The 22,702-nt window shown below is 39.0% G+C and overlaps 1 protein-coding gene across 6 annotated transcripts in view; it reads left to right on the forward strand.

The window, feature by feature from the left end:
- The window catches only part of ADAMTSL1 (ADAMTS like 1), a 393,783-nt gene that overhangs the window by 229,625 nt on the left and 141,456 nt on the right, over positions 1-22,702 (forward strand). For 5 of the 6 annotated variants that reach the window (XM_027634671.1, XM_027634670.1, XM_027634672.1 and 2 more), the window contains 2 exons: positions 5,719-5,955; positions 20,777-20,903. In XM_027634671.1, the coding sequence (XP_027490472.1) occupies positions 5,719-5,955; positions 20,777-20,903 (364 nt within the window). The remainder of the gene's footprint in view (positions 1-5,718; positions 5,956-20,776; positions 20,904-22,702) is intronic. The other variant, XM_027634675.1, reaches the window with a different exon arrangement.

The following is a 22,702-nucleotide window of genomic DNA, read 5'->3' on the forward strand; positions in this document are numbered from 1 at the left end:
CTGCATATTGAATTATTTACCAAAAAGGGGAACAAACTTTTAAAAAAGGTGCTTTTTTGGTGAAAAATTTATTTTATAAATATTTCTAATTAGAGATGTTAATGGAAATTTGCATTTATACTTTGCTGACTGTTTTAGCCCTTATCTCCACTCTGTTTATTTGACACGGAGTTGAACATTTTCTTATATTTCCCATTTACTCCTATTATTTTTCTTATGCTTCTCTCTGTCAGATACTGCAATATCTTGGGGTTGTCAGAGAAAGCTATAGTATAAGCCCTGTTCAATCTAAGCAGTTAAGTATGATCCTAAGCTATTTCTCAGTTCATGAGACTAAACTGTGGGAAACTCTGACTGCAAGAAACTTAATTCAAGCAGGGCACTCAACAAGGCTTCAAGGCTGAATGGAGGTTCTGTTAAGTCCCTAGATCTCCTAAGTCTCTGTGCTTTCATCTAAAGTTCTTATTTAGTCTTAGACAAGTCTCTACTTGAGGACTTCAGGCTTTCTTTCTCAATAGGGAAATCAGAGCAGCTGAAACACCATGAGTACTCCATGGAACTGGTTCAATAAGCTGTTCTGTCAGATGCTGCACAGCGTCCAGTTATTAGTCATTTTTTGCTCAGAGGAAATACTCCAGGTATAGTAAATCATTCCTGGCCTCTGGAAATATACAAGCACATATATTGTAAACTGTTTTAAAGTTCCTCAACTTTTTCCGTGTATCCCAGCTTAGACAACAATCTTCTACATTTCACTCACTAAGTAAACTTTAAAAAGCCTGACCCTCTTTTGTCCCATGAAATCTGATCTACCTATCACCCTCAAGGGACATCTGGGATTCATCTTATGTTTTCCGCTGGATTGTTGATTAATACAAATTGTTTTGAATGGAATTCCAACATGGCAAAACTCCATGGACTTTATGATTTAAATATAGGATAAAATAGGAGGTCGAGATAAAAAAAAAAAATTGATGTGAGGAAGAAGAAAATGAACCCATAATAATATGGCTTGGTGTCAGCATTAGGTGCCTAAGAGATGAGGATGAAACTCCTGTTTATTTTAAAATGAGTTTCATACATCAAAGGGGTTTTTGATCACCTTTAAAATGTTACATATTTTCATTGCAGTAGAGGAAATCTTGATCTGACAGGATGAATGGAGATTATAGGTATCCATCACAGGCTCAGTGTTTCAGCAGTATCTCATGAGCGTTCATAAGCTAAAGGTCATGAAAGAGCCATGTAGGACCCACAGACTTAAAGAAGGAAAAGTTGTTTCCTATTCACTGGAATTTTTCTTCCCTAAAAAGTCTTAATGAATAGGAAGCTTGAAGATAAATGGACTTAGATAAGACTTTCAAGTTTATTAGTTCTTTCTGATTCTTCCAGGGAGTGCAATGGTAACAGTTCCTTGTATCTGCAAGGGCCCACAGATAATTTCCAAAAGAAAACAAAACTGGTAGGATGTGAATATAGCACCAAAACTGTAGTAACCTGAAGCAGGACTGTAGAGCTTTTGTGGACAGATAACAGGGCTGCCACATGCTCCAAGCCAAACACAGGCATGCAGATGTCATTAGCAAAATACTTCACAGAACTACGTAATTAATGCATAGATGTGCTACCTTGGGTTCACTGCTGCACTGACTCGGCCCATGACTTCTGGCTGTCTCTAAGTGTCTGTCAGTCTGTTGTGCAGACAGACAAGCTGCACGCTGTTACATAGCTTCCAGAATCTGGCCCTTAGCTGAAGGAACACGCAACTTCTCTAAGGGTAGTGAAGCAGTGCTTGCTGGCAGATGTAATATTCAGACCACTAATTTTCTTAAAACTGTCTATTTTGGTATTAAAAGAATATTGTAGAGGTTATGTGTGTAGATGCAAGATGTGTTTTCTTAACTAGATTGAAAGATCCTTCCGGAGGAAGAGATCTCCAAGGCCTTTCAGGTACATTTAGGATTCAGGATTTCAGCTAGAGAAAAGTAGTGTGCCAGGCTGTAACCGTTTTTCACGTCTGCATGCCAAGATAAGTATACATATCTATGTTTCTGACTGCTTGCATGTACTCTTTGAATTGCTTCCAGTTTCACATGAAAACTTTTTTAAACATAAGTTCGTTGTTTTATTTTGATTACAGTGTCAAAGACTGGAGGTATTTGACATCCGTCCTGGTCACCTGCCGTGTCCTGAAAGGTTGTTATGTTGACTGTACATTTTTTATTTCTTTGACTTAAAAGTAAAATCCAACACAACGTAGTATTGAGTACTGTACAAAGCAGGATTATAAACTCTATGTTGTGTGCTTTACTGGGCCTTTCTCTCTTTGTAAAAATAAAGCTGTTCCAAGCCAGAAAGTTCCAAAGGTAGAGCCAAGCTTAAACCAAACAAGAGAGTTGTCTTGAATCTCCACAACAAGCCTTTGCCAAAAAATAGACCTGATTGTACTCATTTACAGACAGACAAATTCAGAGAAGAGTATGCACCAGAAGACTTTGTGGCAGGAAATGAGGCCACAGTGTTCATCTTTGTTTGAAAATAGAGCTAAACCAGATCTCGGGTCAAACTGTAACTGTATTGTTGTTCATACTCTGTGTAAGGGCAGAACATAAAGACTACTTTTTCTCTAATTACCAGCTACAGAGAAATAATGAATTTTGCATATATTTGACTGCTCCCTTCACTGTCCAAACTTTGTCCTATATCAAAAGCTTGACCAGATCACAAAAAGGCCATGATTGCCTCTCAGTTTTTCTCAAGATTTTAAAATCAAATTGAAATACTTCCAACATTTTACTTTTTCTTTGATCATCCATAATATATTAATAGAAAAACCTTCTGCTGTGTAAGTCTTCCGGCAGTAAAATACCAGTTACAAACTTGAACTTTCAACCTCCACTTTCAAAAAGGAAGAATGAGCTCTGTGTGTTTGCTCTTTGATATGTATTTTTCTGGAGCTAGATTTGACCCAAAATCCTTTTTTCTCTTATGTCTTAATCCACTGAACCTCTTGTAACAGGAAGACTATTGCCTTAAATAGTCTTGGTTTAATGACAATATGTTCAGGAGGTGAGACCTCTAATGAGATGAACTCTCTTTTTTTTTATAAATTTCCTTCTGCCCCAGTAGAGACAAGGTGCAAATTACAAGGAGTCTGAGTGAAGAAGGAAAAATAACAATTTTTGTTATTTTTGTACTAAAAACTGAAAGAAACAAATAAATAACAATAGCAGAAAATATTACCCAGCTAACTTCCTCCCCTCTAAGTTAAACCAAAACCTGGAAGGATATTTCATACAAAAGAAAATTCTATGCGGCCAAGGTGATGACATAGGTTCCAACGTAGCAAAGTATATGGAGTGACAATTGCGGGGCAGGGCTGACCAGGTGCGCTGCTTGGACCTGGTGGTTTTGGGCCACGCGGTGGCAGATTTTTGTGCAGCTCCTGAGAGGGGAGTTGTGCCAGGACAGCTCAGCTGGGGCAGGGTGACCTTGGTGTGATGTGAAATACAACTGCAGCTGAGGCAGAAAACACCGCAGCTCAGGCAGGGTGGTCCCTGGACAAAGGCTCCAAGAGTCCATGGTGCTCCAGCGAGCAAAAACCAGGTACAAAGAGAGTGAGCCATTGCACACCTGACTTTTTGTCTCCTGTCTCCCAAGTTCCCAGGATGCTTCACTTGGGGGACCCACCTTTCCAAGATGCTTGGGACAGTCTTCCCCTGTCCAACTCAGACAGGGGACAGTCCCCCACATTCCAAATTATGTGGTGGTATGAAAAAATTCACTAAAAATCCTTCCCATTTAACTAAAGCTACAACAACTTAGATAGCAAAACTTTTGACTGGGCTTTAACCCTTCACTTTTTGGCTGAATTAGACTCAAATATAAAGTCAATTAATTGAAAATTTGCTCACTCGGTACAAAGCAATTTAGATGATCTCTGGCTAAGGCCATGGCTTGTATGGGTGGATAGATCACGACAAGAAATGTTTGGAGTGGTGTGATCCAGGATTATTCAACATTGAAAGAAAATGGCCATAACCACATTGCAACAGTGAATGAGAGGCCAGAATGGCTAAACTTGTTAAGCCAAGGGCTTAGAAATGATGAATTTCTAGCCAAGATTGTGCTGACTTCCTTTTAGTGGAGACTTGTTTTTTAAGACAAGTTTTATTTTAGATCTTAATACTAAAAACCAATCCTTTAGTGTCAGAAAGTGACATTCTGACACACATTCATTTAGTGTCAGAAAGCTTCCATGTCTTTCATACTGAAAGTTGTAACAATCGACCCTTTTTAAAATGTGCAGAAAAGTGTTAGAAAATGAAGGTGTAAGAAACTTAGGTGATCATTTAAACCTAAGAAGATGTGTTTTTCATCAACAGCAATAAGACTTTCCTAGTTGGGAAGATAAGAAGTCTGTGAATAAGGTTGTCATTAATGATGCTCTAATAGGATGAAATGGTTTGAGGGTGAACAGAGAATACAGACATCTTATAAGGATATCGTCTAGTTATGTGGTTGTGTATACATCAAAATCCTTTACTACCAAGACTATAATCAACATGTTGTAGTTCTCAAGCAAAGGGTGTAACAAGTGTTCATTTTATCTGGTATTTTACCAGATATCATTGAGGACCAGATTTTCTTACGGCAGTAAGGTAGAGGACTAAAGGACCTTAATAATCTGAAACAGTCATGTTACCAACATTTGCTCTGGTTTTGCGTCAGCTCTCATGATGTGTAAAGTTTTTCCTAAAGCTTAGTTCCTATATTCCTGTAATTACATGAGAAATTCAGGTTATTTCTAAAAAACTCAGTGAATTTCTAGCCTATAAGGTTGCTTGCACAGGAAAACTTGAAATATTATTCTTCAAGAATAAAACACTGGAAAGGAAATAAAAGGAACTCATGTTTATTTTGCCTAAAGACTCATGATTTTGAAGCTGTCTCGTGTTTTTCAGTGTTAAATGGTAGCAAGAAAGTATATGGGGGTAAGGAGAGCCTCACATTCTCAGTTACAAGGGACTTTAGGTAGTATGAATGGTCTTTGATTTTTATATCAGGTATACTGGGTTCAGGATTAGGGTTATGTCTTACAAATCTCCCAGAGGATTAAAAAAGGGACTTTTCTAAGGTTTTCTCAGTAAAATAATATTAAGTCCCTAATTATGTGAGTTATGAAATCCTAGGTTAAAGAAATGCAAATATGTATCAAATTTTTCTTGTTTTTGTACCAGGTGATTTAAGTCACTGAAGCAAAAAAAAAAGGCTAGCAAAGAGAGCTTAGATAAAGAAACAGATAAATTGTGTAGTTCTTTTCTCTTTGTCTACGAACCAAGAGGAAAATCTGGCTAGAAGAGAGTGGCTGTACACACACACTTCTCCACATACGTGCACAAGTGGAATGAGATCTGGCAAGAGCATTGTGACCCTCTTTTGCTTAACAGCAGGGCTGTGGTACAGTGCACGTACAGTGCACTTGTTATTTCCCATTGACACATGGTCTTGATGTTCTTTCAATACTTTTGCAGAAAGAAGAAAGAAAAGTGCAATTATCCAGTTGAATTATGTGTAGATGTAACTATTTCAATAACTCTTCTTTGTCTAAACAGAAACTCTCTATATCTAGCAGCTGTGGAGCCCAGTGTGCTGCATGATACTGGAAGTGGCTGTCCTGAACAGACCTGCTGATCTTCTCTTCTCTCTTTTCTGCAGGATTGTCCACCAGAAGCAGGTGATTTCCGCGCTCAGCAGTGCTCTGCTCACAACGACGTCAAATATCAGGGACAGTTTTATGAGTGGCTTCCTGTCTCTAATGACCCTGACAACCCATGCTCACTGAAGTGCCAGGCCAGAGGAATGGCTCTGGTTGTGGAGCTGGCACCAAAGGTTCTGGATGGGACCCGGTGCTACACTGAATCCCTGGACATGTGCATCAGTGGCTTGTGCCAAGTAAGGAGAGAAACCCTACCCTAACACCTGACTACTTTCCTCAGATCTCTCTCACATGGCTCACTCCCTGTCCTCCATATTTGTGTCATTTTAGGGACTCAATTTTAAACATCTGTTTCCATTCTCTTAAACTGATTTCTTGTACCGTTTTTTTGGTTGAAGTGTACAATTCCAAACGTTATTTTCACACTTTATGTTGTTTCCTTAGGGTTCTTTTAAAGGATTATGTTATCAGTTTTTGAACTCTACTGTATAGTTAGCTGCAGTAGCAGATCTCATTTGAAGCATCAAAAGAAAATAATGATGTACCTTTTAATCTGGATGCACCAAAGTTTTTCAAGTCTATCAAGTTACATTATCTTTGAGGATTATTGCTCCCTGTGAGTCACAAACTACATGGTAGTAGATGGGATACTAAAGTAAAAAAACTGCCACTCCTCCTGTAAGACTAAGCAAGCTGCTACATCTCTTTGGACCTCAGCATCCCCATTTGTTAAAAGTGGGAGATGGGGACTTTCTCACCCTTCACTTCACAGTGCATGGAGATCTATTGGTCATTTGACCAATTTATTCACGTCCTAATTTGTTTTTATATTATGTTTGTGCTTTTATTGATATATTGCTACTGTTTTGAACCTACCTACATCAGAGTTTAGTCTTCTGAACTATATGTATGCTACACGCTGATGCAGGGGAGGACTTTCATGCCATCTCTGTTAATTACTGAACACACCTAAATCTCAAAAACAGTTGAGTGTAAATTCATGGTTCAGTGCCCAGTCTCTTTCAAATCTGTGTAGACTCGATGTGTTGTTGGCTTTCTAGTGAATTTTGAGCCACTTCATGTTCCTCTAGAAGCTTTTCTTCCTGTTTCTTTTCTCTCTGATTTTCTATTCTGAGCCAGAAGCAGTCCTGCACTAAATGAAACAGAGTAAGCAGTTACTAAGCTAATCGCATTCATGATCTAAAAAAGGCAATTGCCTAGACCTCTTGATGTCAGCTGAGTGCATGTTTCTCAAAATTCTAGATTGCCTAATGAGACAGACAAATTTCAGTCTTATTTTGAGCTTTTAAACATTTTAAAAACTTAACCGGAACCATAGGAATCTGGATGGAAAAAAAGATTCGAAGTTTTTTGCATATAATGGCCTAGAAATTAGAAACAGAGAATTCAACCTCTGTCAGGCTGGTTTCTGTTTTGATCCAAATACAAAGCGTACTTTTTTTGAGAAAACCTTCCCTTAGAGTTCATAATCATCCACTACTGAAACCAACTCATTTAATTTCCCATGACAATTCTTACTTCTTGGAAGGTTGAAGTTAGCTACACTATTATAACTAATATTATTTCTTAATTGTCTCTGTGACTGGAGAACAGAAAAATTAGCACTAGTGTCCCTGAAGAATTTCACTTAAACCAACCCTTTCATTATATACCATAAAATGGTAGAATAATTTTAATGCATTAACACAACTGTATATTTTCCATGTTCTTCAGCATTCAATTTCTTTATGAACTTTTGCCATATATTTACAGTTACTGCATCATTTTTTAGGATGACCCAAAAAATTAAAATATAAATGTTCATGCTGTATTTCTCACAGTGAAAAATTTTGTATTTTGGTGCATGTTAAATTTAAAGCAATTCTAAGTATTCTTATCTCAGTGTGTCCCTGTTTACCAGCCATCTCTTCGTGACAGGAGAGGTACTGCATTAGAAAATCCATAACTGGATTTGCCCTACCTATATGCTTTAGGACAGCAACTGCTTTACTATCTGTAATCACAATAGCTAATACTACATAAGCAGTCCATCAAGGTAAACTGTATGGAATTTGCCATAATAAATGGTGAACCCTCCTTAAAAGCAATGGTCTTCCATGGCCTTCTATAAAAGTTCTTTTAAAAGAATAGGAAACTCCAGTGTTATGGAAGAACAAGTGGAGAATTCTTCATCTGTAACATTTGTTTGAATAAACTTACTTTTATAAGCGTGGTGAATACATGTGAACTTCAGAGAAGAAAAAATATTATGTTAGAAATTGTTCATTTGCAATAGTAGCTGCAAGCTACTACTTACCTAAGAATGTTGACACACTGTAAACATAACAATCACATATCTCAGTAGTTTGTGAGAGTTCATATGATCCTGGGAGTTCAGCAACATTTGGGGCAGCGCAGCAGACAACTGTAATAATAGGAAGGCATGGTTTGTCACAACTGCAAAAAATGAAATCTCCTAGGGTGTATATCGGTGTAAAGATCTGAAGATTAAAAAGTGAAGTATGTTTCTTCTGTAGTTTAAGTTTTAAGGGCAAGTGCCAGATTCTGCACCTGAGACAGTGCAACCCAGGATGTACATGCAGGGTGGGGAATGAGATGCTGGAAAGCAGTGCTGTGGAAAGAGACCTGGGGATCCTGGTTGATGGCAAGTTGAATATGCCAGTGCCCTGGCAGCCAGGAGGGCCAACCGTGTCCTGGGGGGCACCAGGCAAAGCATTGGAATCCAGTCGAGGGAGGGGATTGTCCCGCTCTGCTCTGCACTGGAGTGGCCTCACCTTGAATATTGTGTGCAGTTTGGGGCACCACAATATAGGAAAGATATTAAGCTCTTAGAGTGTCTGAAGGAGGGCAACAAAGGTGAAGGGCTTTGAGGGGAAGCCATATGAGGAGTGGCTGAGGTCACTTGGTGTGTTCAGCCTGCAGAAGAGAAGACTGAGGGGAGACCTCACTGCAGTCTACAAGTTCCTTGTGAGGGGAAGCAGAGGGGCAGGCTGCGGTGGGTCTGGCTGAGCCGGAATTTATTTCCCCGCAGTAGCCCTCACAGTGCTGTGCTCTGAGTACAGCACTGTAACATTCCTTCTTGAGTGGGAGGGGACACAAGTAGGCCAGGTGACCCAAACTGCCCAAGGGGATGTTCCATACCATATGACGTCAACCCAGATATAAAAGCTGAGGCAAGGAGCAGGACAGGAGGCATTCATTGTCTCTGATGGCTGCCTGCTGTGCTGCAGCCCTGCTTCTCAGAGAAGTGGCTGACCATTGCTGCTGATGGGAAGTAGAGATTACCTGCGAGCTCCTGCTTTGTGCCCACACGCTGCTTTTGCTTTCTTTTTTGCATAAATATAAACTGCCTTATCACAACCCACGCTTTGTGTTGTTTTCTTTTCCTACCTTAGTCTCTCCCCTGTCCGGCTGGGAAGGGGAAGGGATAGAGCAGCTGGGTGGCTACCTGGTGTTCAGCCAAGGTGAACCCACCACACAGGCACTGATCTCTTCTCTGTGGTGACCAGTGACAGAAAACAAGGAAAGAGCATGAAGCTGAGTCAGGGACATTTAAGTTGGATATCAAGAAAACATTTTTCACCCAGGGTGTGGCTGAGCATTTGAACAGGCTCCCCAGGGAAGTGGCCACAGCACCAAGTCTGACAAAGTTTAAGATGCTTTTGAACAATGCTCTCAGACACATGGTATGACTCTTGGGGTGCCCTGCACAGGGCCAGCAGTTGGACTTGATGATCCTTGTGGTTCTGTTCCAACTCAGCATATTCTATGATTCTATGACAAAAGATTCTTTGCAGTAATTGCTCTGCATTGGAGATAAAGAGATATATTTTCTGAATTGCTCAGAGTAAAACTACTGAAAGCGCCTTTAAGTTTACTATCCCACTGGCTTACATTGAGCCAAGTGTTATGGCAACAAAGAAGGAATTGAATGTTGTTCAGATAGAGCATTTTATGAAACATATAATTACATCTATTCAGTTACAGTCTATACAAGAATTAGTTGTAACCGGACTTGTCTATGTCTATCTCGTATTGGCCTCTTTAGCCACCACCGTGCTTGTAGCAAATGTGGGTAGAGCCCTTCCCAAATCTTCGTTTGCGAAGCCCAGCCATGAATGAATGAATGAATACAAGAATTAGTAAGAGTTAAGATCAGTGTATGCTTACGTAGACATAGAGCATTTTTCCCAGTGCTTCAAACAACAGTGTCAATTTTCTTAACTAACCACAGGGGTATAGTTCTTAGTGTGCAAGATTTGGGTCAGCCCGTGGCCTGTTGTGTGCTCACAAGCTGTTCTTCAGGCTATTAATGGCAGAAATGAAGGGTTAGTTGTATTGCCTTCTGCGTTCGTTGGTGCTCACTCCTGATTTAAAGGTGATGGTTTTCACTGTCGTTGGTAAGTGCACATTTGTTAAAGAGGTGCAGTATTTGGAAATTAGAAGATCCTTCTCTCATTTTTATCCCTTCATTTTTCATATTGTTTGAAGGTTTAGAATTCCCAGTACCTTAGTGGCATATTTATGAGTTTTTGTTTAATTATTACTTTTTGAGCTGAAGACTTTGTTTTGTGTACTGGCCACCTGTTAAAGTCAGAAGAGACTTCTGATTGTAAGCAGGACAAGCAAAGCCAATTTTGTGAGTAGAATAAGCTGTATCCCTGAATCTTTGATTCAACAAAGAGTATGGTTAGAGATTCTTAAAAAGATGTTTAACTTTTATTTACAGAGATAGCATACTGGAGAAGTTATGCAGTAGCTTATTCAGATATACTTCATGGCATAGGGCAGTACATATGACTGTGATAGTTCAGGAATCGTGTAAGCTGCATGCATCTTGCCTCTCTCCATAGTATATAAACATAAATTTCTCTTCCATGAAGAGATGGTTAATATCTTGCCTTTTTTCTTTGTGTTAAACACCTAAAAAATTAATGGGAATTAATTTCGAAGTATTATTTTTTCTTTCTGTAGTTTTACTCTTAAATCCATAGTGACACAGACTGAACAACGGAATTTTTCAAAAAAAGCTTTGTATGTAATGTCTTTTACTTCCTTCTAATTGTCTTGTTCCTCCTAAGTATTTTAAATTCCTTTCTGTATGGTTATCTGTGTTATTTGGGTCCCTTCCACTTCCTCCTATTTTAGAAGAAATACAGATTACTTCTCAGATGTAATTTTTGGGTCTTGTTTTGAGCATACCTCAGGTATGGGCCACTGGTATATTATAACTAGCCTGAACCACCATGCTGAAGTTAATAGAATGCACCTAAAGAGAAACAGTGCTTTAATGTTCCACACTGGGAAATGTCTTTGTGGATAGAATTAATAGGTATGCAGAGCACAACATGTTTAAAACTTCAAATTTCTAGTTTAATTTTCCCTATTTCCAAAATCAATTAAATTAAATCCTTTTCTGGGTTTTTGAGGCTATTCTGCATACAGCACTTTGGGTTACAAAGTTGCAGTGTGGTGGGTTGACCCTGACTGGTTGCCAGGCAGCCGCCAAAGGCATTCTGTCACTCCCGTCTGTAACCGGACAGAGGAGAGAAAATATAATTGAAAGCTCATGGTTTGAAAAACCAGATCTAATCCTAATTGCATGAGTGTCATTACTATTATTGGTGTTGTTTTTATTGAAGACCATAAAATTATTTCATATATATGGTGGAATAACAGAAGGAATCATATTATAGGTCTAACTCCAGGATTAGATCCAATGGCTAAAAAGCTGGTAATTTGTAAGAATGCTGTTAAGTAAGTTTGTTACTACAGAAATGCTGTTTAGGATTGAAAACAGCCTTTTGTTTCTTCTCACAAAAGTGCCCGTCATTCTCCATTACATTATTTTAATTTTACAGGTTGTTGGTTACAGAGAGCTGCGTTCCAGAAATGGTTACTTAATGTCTACTATTTATGACAGTATTAAACAGTTTTTTACAGATCTACTTTCAAATACTACTTAGAGGTTGCTTAAAAATTTCTGATTTGTTGATTCCTAACACTTTTTTAAGCTAAGCTGCACAGTTAGTTCAAGACAGCTAACAAGATTAGTTTCTTTAGTTACCTCTGGTTGGTCAAAAGTTGGACTTGATGATCTTGGAGTCTTTTCTTGATTCTCTGTCCTGCCCATGGCAGTGGGGTTGAACTATATGACCTTTAAAGGTTCCTTCCAAACCAAATTATTCCATAATTCTATTCTCTGATTCTATTTACACCAGTACTTAAATGGCTATATATGTGTATGTGTGCTTCTAATTTTTTTCATCAGAGAGACAGGCTACACAGACTGGTGCATAATGTCAGAAGAGTAAAAAAAATCTGCTCTACTTTAAATAGACTGTGCTATATTTCCTTAGTATCATGACTTAAAGAAGGAGAATTTCTCCTTTCCATATATGAAGTGTTGCTGCATGCATCCTCTCCAGTTTCCAGCTCAACCCAAAATCAGAGCTAATCAGGATAATACTGTCACTTAACACCATGTGTTTGATATGTGGATATTGCTCATTAGCATAGTAAACCTGCTTGAGGCAGGTAAAATAAGGTTAGGTGGTCACCTCAGCAGGCTCTTGAAGACTCATGAAACTGCCTTAGACCTCAGCTATCCAAATGGGATGGACTTAGGGCATAGCTGCAGGAATTTACACCTAGGCCTGTGACTGCTTCTAGTCATTCCTTAGCTTGGGATCTGATTTCTTTTCATGCCTTCCTCAGACCTTTTAAGTCAACTCCAGTTTTGAGAAAGGAGAAGGCCAGGAAGAAAATGTGAAGCCCTGGAAGAAAATGGCCCTGCAACATTCATTGCTCTGATATTAGAGACTGTTCTCTTTATACTTAGTACTGATAACACTGGGGATCATGTTCTGCTTTTTACAAGATGCCTTTTTTCTGCACACTGACATGTTATCTAACTGTGAAAACTCTGAGACAGTAACTTGCAGAAGGAAATTTTTACCGGTATTACCTGTATTGCTGTCTTACATTCACACAAGAGGACAGAAAGTGCCTGTCATTTGCCTGTTTGATGACAAAGTGTAGAAATTAATGGTCTTTGTTCCATTAATTCTCTACGAACAGGCATCATTTGTGTTTCCACCAGCCTGTATTCATTTTTAGAGGCATTCAATCCCCCTTGACATCTTCCAGTAATAATCTTTTTTTCTACCAAGACTATGACAGCAGTCAGGTTAAAAAAAAAAAAAAAAAAAAAAAGGAAAGCATTTGGGGAAAAAAGTCTAGGTATTTACTTAGTGCTGGGATTTCTGTTTCATGTAGTTCAGCTCTTTCTGGCTCCTGTTTGTAGCTGTTCGCTTGAGTTTGTTTTGTTTTTTCCCTGAGCTGTAGAAACACCAGAAGAAAAATGCAAAAATTGTAATAATAAGTGTATTATTTAGGCAAGAGGAGGCAATTTGAGAGTCCATTTTTCCTCAGGCGCCTAGAAGGCATTATAGCAGGATCTTCTAAGGATCACTTCTAAGTTGTCTTTCAGTTTAGACAGGCCTTTTGATGTTACAATTATAAAGGTTTTAAGTTTATGATATCTGCATCAAGCTCCTAGGCCTAAATGCTCAAAAGTAATTTTTTTCCCTTTTTTTTTCTTTTTTTAAATAGTCCATAGAAACATAGATGTCTTCTGTGGAGATAACACTTCAGAAAATACTGAATTCTTAATTTCTTATGGTCAGGTGCTTTTGAACTGTGCCAGGCTGAACAGCTGAACTGCTGTTTGAATGTTTTGTCTATTACACTCTGTCCTCATCTACCTCATGTTCTGTTGAGAGCAAATCTTAGTTTTATTTTCTTGTTGATGAGTATCAGTTTTTCTGAGACGAAACAAGTTGCTTTTCCCCCAGCATGACATCCTTCCAGGACACTGACAGGAGTGGGATGGAGAACCTAATGATTCATAAGAGTAATATCAATATGTTTAAATTGCTATCATCATGACAGATAACAACATTTCTGTGGCAGTGAGCGGCAAGGAAATGTTTCTGTGTGTGTTTGTGAAAGAATCTTCATCTGCATTATTAGAACTCCACTCCCCTGCCCTGAGCTATCAGTTTTCCACTTTATGGTCCAACAGAGATTGGCACCACTGCAGAGATACTTTGTTCTAGCAGAAACAATACATGCTGGTAATCTCAAGCAGACCAACTTTTTCTACTGTGCATATATCTTTGACCAGCAGTACTTAGAGCACCTCCCTTTGCTGGGGTGGCAGGGAGGGAGGGAGGAACATTGTAATTTGGAGGCTTAGCAAAAATAAGAAATTCAGAAGAGCAGCTTGGAGACTTCTGAGGGTTCTTCTAAAGTTACTAGGAAGTTATCTCTGTCCATATATTTCCTTAGCACAGCTAAAAGCTGGAGTTGTGTAGAGTGGTGCAGAGGGTTTAGTGCTGTATGAAGATGGCAAGGTGTCTTCACTGGTTGGGCAATTTTGAGAGTCCCCAGCAAAACAGATGTGTGCTTCTCACTGAAGATGTTGGCAAGAGTTCCAGTTACTGTGAAGACCCAGGACAGGGAGGCTGCAGGCATTTTAGCTAGTTTCCTTTGTCATCCCACAGACATGGGATGTCTCATAGACCCTGCATGCAGTCCTCTTACACACTGAGCAGCAGGTTGGAATACCACATAGACTAAGTGGTTTCATCAGTGACTTGGGGACATGTAGCCTCTCTCAAGTATTTGAACTGTGAGTGATGTCTGCTCCTTGGTAACACAGATTATGTGATTGCCTGAAGTACCAGAAAGTCTGTGCTGGCACACACAAAGCACTGCAGCTGGATCCCTGTTGATCCAGCTGACAGAGGACAGACTCCTGCCAACAAAAGAAGCCTGTACACTCAACAGAAGAGAGGTCTGAGTAACAATTTCAAATGTGTCATGAAGTCACCAAGCTGACAAAGGATCACAGTCAAATAAAATGTGTCATGAGCACCAATTAAATGCCTTTACAAGTTAGTGTTTCATGGTCTAGGAGACAACAATAAGTCCAGAGGGCAGACTTCATTGAATTTACTCTTGGTTTCTCAAGCACGTTGCTACAAGGAAGCTGAGGGAAAGCTGCCTTGATGAATTTTGTCTTATAATGGCCTTTGCAGTCACCTTCTGGTGTAGTATTTTAATCTTCTTCAAAAGTTGACAGATCTTTCCCATGGAAATGCAAAGCTGTCCAGACAATAGGTATGATCCTTTTAGAGAAAAGCAAGCATTTCAGTAATGCATGCAAGAGTCTTGATCTTGGTTTAAAAATAGTAATAACAGAGAGCTTTGGCTAGCTGAGAGTGCTCTGCTGATGGGACACATATAAAGCAGGATCTGCACATTGGTTCCAGTGGAACAGTGATAGGTAAGGCAACAAGCAGCAACAAATCACTGAGCTGCCCAGTCACGTTCCACATATCGTAAGGTATATCTTAAAGATGTCTCATCAGTGATTGTATTTAAGGATTTGGCTGCTGATCAGTAATTGAAGTTTGTTTACACTGCCTGAACAGTTGCAAGGTGTGTTTGGCTCAAGTGCCAAACAAGTACATAGATTGCACATCACTGGGCCTGCTGTTACCACCACAGTTACAAGTTGCCTTGCCATTGTGAAAATCATTTTATGATATTCATTTGTAGTTGGATTGTGGTGTAGTTGCAACTAAATTCCTGGGAACCTGTGGGAATCCTGCATAGTGCCTTGGTGCTGTGCAAGACTGCCTGTCACAGGATAATGTTGGCAGGCTGTGCCAGAAAAATGTTGGGGCTGCAAACTGCCATCTTACGGTGTTGGTGGTCTGAAGGGCAGATACCACTTAGTCAGGGGCTGCAAATCCCTGTGTCACAGACACCAGCCAAGATCCAGTTTGCTGTATAGGTTCAAGCTTGTTCTCTCCACAATAATTTAAAGAGTAGAGCAGCTCTTCATCCTGATTGTAAAACAGGATTTTGAACCCAGTCGAAATGATGAATCTGATCCAGATCTTTCCTCAGCTGAGCAGTGACAATCAACACAAGTCCCAGACTGAGCTCCACATTAGTATCTATGTGAAGGGCAACTTTGTTTTCCTCGGATTCTCAGAACTTCTTGTGTTTGAACTGCAGATATGCCCTTCAGAAAACAGAAAAAATTATTTATAACTGGCTAGATTTGCAAGGTTGCTTTATTACATTATTTCCTACCCAGGGTTTCTTAATACTGAATAGAAATTATTATGAAAATTTCTTACTTCAGGGCATTGCCACGCTAGCAAGGCTGGAACAGAACCTGTCAGTGCTGGTCCAGTTTTATTTCTGGAAAGATTGCCAAACTGAGCCAGAGATCAAGTCCACAAGGGGAACGCATGCATAACACTCGTGCATGCACTCAGTGAGCAAGTTCCAACTCTGCTGTGGGAGTTTCAGCCTAATGCCTTTAAACTATACACAAGCAATTCATCTTCTAACTTGATGACCATCTATTTTCTTGCAGTGCCTGTAAAACTTATTTTGCTAAAGTGTATCAGTCATGCTAATGTGTATCTTTTTTTCTGTTTCTCCAACCAGAGGCTGTCAGTGGAGTAAAAGGGAGAGGGGGGGGAAGGAGAATCAAACTCAGCATGAAGTATGAGACTTCAGCCTAAAATGTAATATGGAATCTTTACCTCTGAGCAGAACTCTGGTATCTTATGCCAGAAAACAATACAGGCTCAGCCAACTAGGGATTAGGTGATATTATTCTGGCTTTTTGTTGCTGGACTTTTCAAGCTAAACCCATAAGGAGAATAAAAATCAGCTCACTTTAGGGTTGGTAAAGAAGAGCTGGGCAGGGAGTTGGTGCTCACCTGTGATTTCCTTACTCTAATACTACATGGCTGACATCTTCATATACTGAGAGACCTCCAGAGCTCTGCATAATCTGCCTTTACTGCTTTAAGGGCATTTCACCACAATAGCAATGAGCTTCATAGAAGCACCTTTAAAAATGTACAAGAAATTCATCCAAAGCTTATCAAATTTATAAGTACATGTTCTTGATTTTAATGCAGTTTGGATTTGATTGTTAGGGAACTTAACAGAGCTGCTTCTGATATTTGTGTGGTAACAATCTGCAGTTCAAGCCTCTGACCAAACTTCAGCAATTTGAAACTCAGAAAATTTCAGTGTAGAAAGTCTGTGCTTCGTTACCCTGCTTCAAGGGGAGGAAGCTTAAAATATAATAGAAATGAGTATGAAAACTGCTTACATCAGAACATTTCCAGGCATAATTTGTTACAGTAATCCATTTTCATTCCTGGTGGGGTCTTCCTTCTCAGACCTTTATGGATTAAAAAAGACTTCATTTGTCTAAACCCCCCAGGGTGTATTACGATGAGGACTAGAATGCATTGGAAAAGGAAGTTTCGATCCCACAGAAACTTAAGGATTTCAACATTGGGTCCAGTTTCAAACCAAGACAAAGAGTTGACATTTTGAAGCTTTTCAGAGAGTGAAATATTCCCCAGACCTCTGATTCAAATATGCCAGCATTTTGTTTCAAACCGTGTCCATCAAACCATTATTGTGAGCTGTATATTAGAGGTGCAATATCCTTATTGTCTCCTTTGCCTACCAAGCTGATCAAGCAGTACCTTCCATGGTGCTTATTTTTGTGACAAGGTCCTCAGCCACCTCTAGTTGGATGAGTATGCCTGTAGGTCAGTGTCTTGGCAAGCTTTTCAGGCTCTGCAGCCCAAGTGAATCTACTTTTCCTGTTTGCTGGCCTCTCCTACTGTTACATCTTTGGCATCTCTGATAACAGCCATTTTAAAACTTCCCCTTTGTGTTTTGTTCATGTTATGGGTGGATGCTAAAACAAACAATTCTGCCTTCCTGTTCCTTGCTAACTCTCTGCAGACTTCTGAGGGAGTAGTGACATATTTTCACCCACTCCATAATCTTTTTTGATGAGTGAGTTGTCTGCAGCCTTGATGGAGTGTGAAAATAATGTTATGGAAATGACGTATTCTCATGTCCACTCAGCTAAACCTATGTTTCTTGTGCTCAGAGAGACAAAAGTTATTATTCTCATGAACTGTGTATTTTTTTGAGGAGCACTTTAATATTTCCTTTTCGTATCTTTTGCTTTCATAAAAGTCCAGCTTATATAATATTTTCATGTAAGAGCTACTAAAAAGTGACATAACAGATATGGAGTAGTGTTTTTCATTTTAAAGCATCAGTGACTCTATTGCAAACACTAGCAACCTTTTAACTGCATATAATTATGTTTAATAGGTGGAAGAAAGATTTCCCTAGGTAGTGATGGGAGAAAAAAGAAAAGAAAAAAGCAATGAACTTGGGAATGTTTTTTATTTCAGGCATTAGTTAATCACTCATTAGGATTTTTAGTGAAAATTTTATACATATTCCCAGAGCTCTGTGTGTCTATTGAGACAGATAATCTAACAGAGTAAACAAAAAGCTCTGCAGAAACCTTGGAGAGAAATAGGAAATTAATTTAGGGTCATCAAGAATTTTAATAGCATTAAATTATCTGAGACACTACCAATTACAGGAAGGTTAATATACATATTGTATATACCACAGAAGTGTTTGTATTCACAGAGGTCTCCATAGTTCCACTTTGCTCATACTTCCATTTGAAATACAGCATTTCAGCAGAAGAAATATTTTTATGCTATACACTGGTAATGGCAATCCAGCTCAGAAAAAGAAACAAATTTCAGTATAACTTCCTTTCACACCTGAGATTTTCCTGGTAGTTTCCTCTACAAGTTGTGACCTAGCTCCAAATTGCTCAATTTGTAAATTAACTTCAGTCAGGGTACAGCTCATGGGAACATGTGAGACTCATAAGTTAAAAATGCTTTAAAGTAGTTAATGCTGTTTTTTAAAATTGATTACCTCATACCTGGTTTTAAGATTCAGTTAATTTCACATCCAAGCAGTTCATATATTCTATTCAAAATAGGCAAAGGAATAAAGATTTGTGTAATACTCTAAATTGAAGTTTATAAACTATTGAGTATAAAATATATTGTGAGCAGATATTGAAAGGGAATTCTAACCTTTTTTCTGTTATCTGGGTTCCTCAGCAGGACCCTTCTCACTGTGAGTGCTAGCAATCTCTAATGCATTACAAGGAAATTAATCTGATTTGCAGGCATTGTGTCATACAGTTTTCAGATCATGCAAGTTATTCATTTTACCATCTTGTCTACACAGAGGTATTCTTGAAAATTAAAGCATAACAGGCTACATTCAGCTCCTTTAGGGATATTCTTATTCAGAAAAAAAGTAGAGTTAAATCTTACATGATGTCATGGTTACAATTTATATATCTGTACCTGGAAGTTCTCTGTGGAGTAGTCACAGTCAAGATAGTCAAGACACGCTTAACTTTGCTTCAGCTTTCTAACCATTATTTGTCATGGTGTTTCTGATGTGTTAAAATGTCTCTTACAGTCTTGGTATGACTAGGTTTTCAAGGAAATGTATTGTTTACGTGTGGCTTTTACTCCATTGGACCTCAAATAATTCTCTTGGAGACATCTTAATATAATGGGTAAGTATAGAAGGCTTGACCCAGTTCTGATCTGGAAGATCAGTCGAAGAAATCTGATGACAGCTTTCAGCTAGCCTGAACTAAATCTGTAATGATTTAAATTAAATTAATTATACTCTCAGTGTGACAGATATGACCAAAGAAACAGTTATTGTGCCGCTGCTAAAGTGATGATGTTAGAAATGGAAATTGAATTGCTAAAAGTAAATACTGGTTATTAATCAAAGTCTGCATTTTCATAGGCAAATGAAGAGATCATGTCAAAATGAAAAGTACTTCTTACCCTCGCAGAGATCTGTAATTCTGCACACTCAGATTTGCATAAATAAGAAATATTAGTCTGAATGTTTACAGCTTTTTGAATCTTGCTGATAACTGCTCTTATAATTTTCTGTTATAATTTTCAAGGACCCAGCTGTCTGATTTAACTGAAACTCAGTGATGCAGGGAAATTCAAAGCTGAAACAAGAACTTTATGTAAAATTCCTTGTGTTTATATATACTCTCTGTTTGGCTAAGAGCCTTAGCACAAGCTCATAAGAAGTAGAAGTTATATACAATTTTTTTTTTATTGCTTACTCTGCATGCCAGAATGCTAGAAGGCTTTTCATTTTCTAGTACTTATAAAGATAGTAATAACACTCTGTAAGGACTTTCGTAATTTTTAGGATTTCAGTTATTTATGTGCAAAATTCATATGTGCAGAACTCCAAAGTGCCAGCAATAGGCCTGGATTAACACTGTGTTAAATAAATTTGCATTCCATTAGGTAATTTTAAATGTGTCTAATTATAAATTTATATTTTATTCTCCTGGGAATTATAGGGGGTTTTGCAAACTGAGAAACCTAGCTTATGTATACAACTTTTAAAATTTTGAACCAAACAATTCACATATAGGCATAAAACCAATTTCAGAGCAGGTAACTGCATTTCTGACTCAGTTCTTTTGCTGCAATCATTCACTCCTTCTTTATCAGATCTTTTATAATGTCTGAACACAGGCATTGACAGTGTGGAATGGGATTACTGTCAAACATAATTAAAACCACATGGTTTTCCCAGCTGCATAGCAGGTAAAATTTCACTGAGCCATGTTACCATTGATCTACATTGCTCTTTACTTTTATCTATCTGTCTGCTTACTATCTGTCTTCTTATCTGTTTCAGGCATTTTTCTTTGTGAAACTCTTAAGAAATGAAATTTCTGATAGGACTCTGACCAATAAATGTTCACAATGCCCTGAAATAGCAATACTCCAACAATACTCTTTTATTCCTCTGGACTGGAAAAGCCATTGAGTACTAATCTGTTCACTACCTCATGCCTGACCTTGGTGCTAACTCCCAGCCAGATTTCCTTAGTCTCTTTCATTGCTAAGGTACTTTGTGGCCCTCTAGAGTTGCTGAGAAAGAAATTTAGTGGTAATTAGTTGCAGAGATGGATCGAGCAGTCAGTTGGTAGGTGCTCACCTTGAAATGCACATCTTCCTTTCTTGCCAGATCGTTGGCTGTGACCACCAGCTGGGAAGCACTGTCAAGGAAGATAATTGTGGGGTCTGCAATGGAGATGGGTCCACCTGCCGGCTGGTTCGAGGCCAGTATAAGTCCCAACTCTCAGCAAATAAACGTAAGCTGTTCCTTCTGGTAAAGTGCCATCTTCCCTCTTAGAGATGTACTCATTTCTTGCAAGCTAGATTTCACCCCACTCTTTCTCAGGCATCTGAATGATCATGGTCGGTCTGGTTGTCCCTAGAGGTTCTTGCCTCTTGGGTTAAAGCAGTCTTGCTTGGACTACTGGTCTCGTTGTGGGGGTGGACAGAGGACTGTGGAAAGATATCACCAGTATATTCCCCATCTCAGCTAGCTAGTTGCTTTGGAGGAGCAGGAGAACTAGAAGAGATGTCTCTTTTGACGCCTCTCTGGCTGTGATAGCTGGCTAGGCATAGGACTTAGCCCACACTGCTCTGAACAGAGTGATTTATGCTGCTACACAGCAGAGAACCCAAGCAAGGGCTTGGTGGTGCCAACCTGGCACAGTGCTCTCTCCAAGACCTATGCTCACAGCCTGTGTGCCTGCATGTTGCGCATGGTGACTCAGTTCTGTGGTGGACTGAGGAACCTAAGTTGTCAGAAAATGCCTACATGGATGTGAGAGAGGCCTACAGACAAACATGGCCTGTCCTGCACGCTGAGCCAGCTTCAACCCAGAGTAGTAAAGTAGCATTAGTGTGCCCCAGTGACAGGATTAGTTTATCCTAGATCCCAGACATGCTTTTCAGCCTTGTTACAGCACCATAGGTGGAGCTGTAAAAGCTTTGGGATGACAGATAGGGCATGTTTGGTCAGGAAGGATTAAAATGTAAATGTATTTTCATGCCTGTGTAGGCACACATGTGCTAGCATGCAAAGCTACCCCCAGCCTTAGAGTTCAATCAGACCAGCTCTACCATTCTGGAGCACTTTTCCCGGTGCTGAATAGCACATGACCTCAAAGATTCAAATAGCAGTGTAATATCTGCCGAAGACAGCGTGTGTATATTCCTATATAGAACATTCAGCTTCTGTGAGGAGCAGTGAGAGGCACTTTTTACAAAAGCTTCTCTCTGTGAAAGAATAACTGCTTCACTGTGGAGCACAGTACACAGAGCAGCAGTTAGCACAGTGCACCTCTGGCTCTGTGTTTGCTAACTAAGAGGGAGAGAGTAGGAGAAAAAAAAAGGGAAGGAAGGAAGGAAGGATTTTGTATAATCCTTGTAAGAGTTCTATTGCTGAAGCAGAATTGCACACTAGAGGGCAAAGGCAATAATTCACAAAGATTTAGAAATGGCATTTCACCTCATTGCTACCTGCTTCTGCAATGTGCAGGAACAGATTTGGAAATCTCCAGCCTACTTGAGACATCATAATGTTTGTTAACTTTTTTGGCAAATGTCTCTTCCTATAGAAGAAATTCATTGGTTTGCAGTTGCTTTGGGTAAAAGGGTGCTCATTTCTTCTCTTCTGAGGATAAAGACACTAATATATTATGCACAGTACTAAAATGTTGAAAAAAATAGCGTCCCTGGTCCCAGTGGTTTGCTATTAAACATAAAGAACGTTATATAGGTAGTAGAACAATGGCAGAGAGCATAGTCTTAGAGTGAGGCAAATGTGAAAAAAATATTAGAGAATGGATTTTTCAGACACATTTACCACAAATAATTGTTATTCAGAGCTGAAGTAGATAATCATAGATTTTGTATGTACTCTGCATAAACCATGGGGCATTATTCCATTCCCTACTGTAAACATACATGTTGTTATGCAACACTATGAATTTTGAATGTATCAAAAGAAAGTCTTCTTTTAAATCAGATTCTTACAATTCTAAAGACACAGTTAAGGATCACCTTTGAATGTGTGAATTAATATGAATTCTTTCTGTTG

The sequence above is a fragment of the Corapipo altera genome, unplaced genomic scaffold (genome assembly GCF_003945725.1).
Source record: "Corapipo altera isolate COAL_440 unplaced genomic scaffold, ASM394572v1 61411, whole genome shotgun sequence".
NCBI classification, from domain to species: domain Eukaryota; kingdom Metazoa; phylum Chordata; class Aves; order Passeriformes; family Pipridae; genus Corapipo; species Corapipo altera.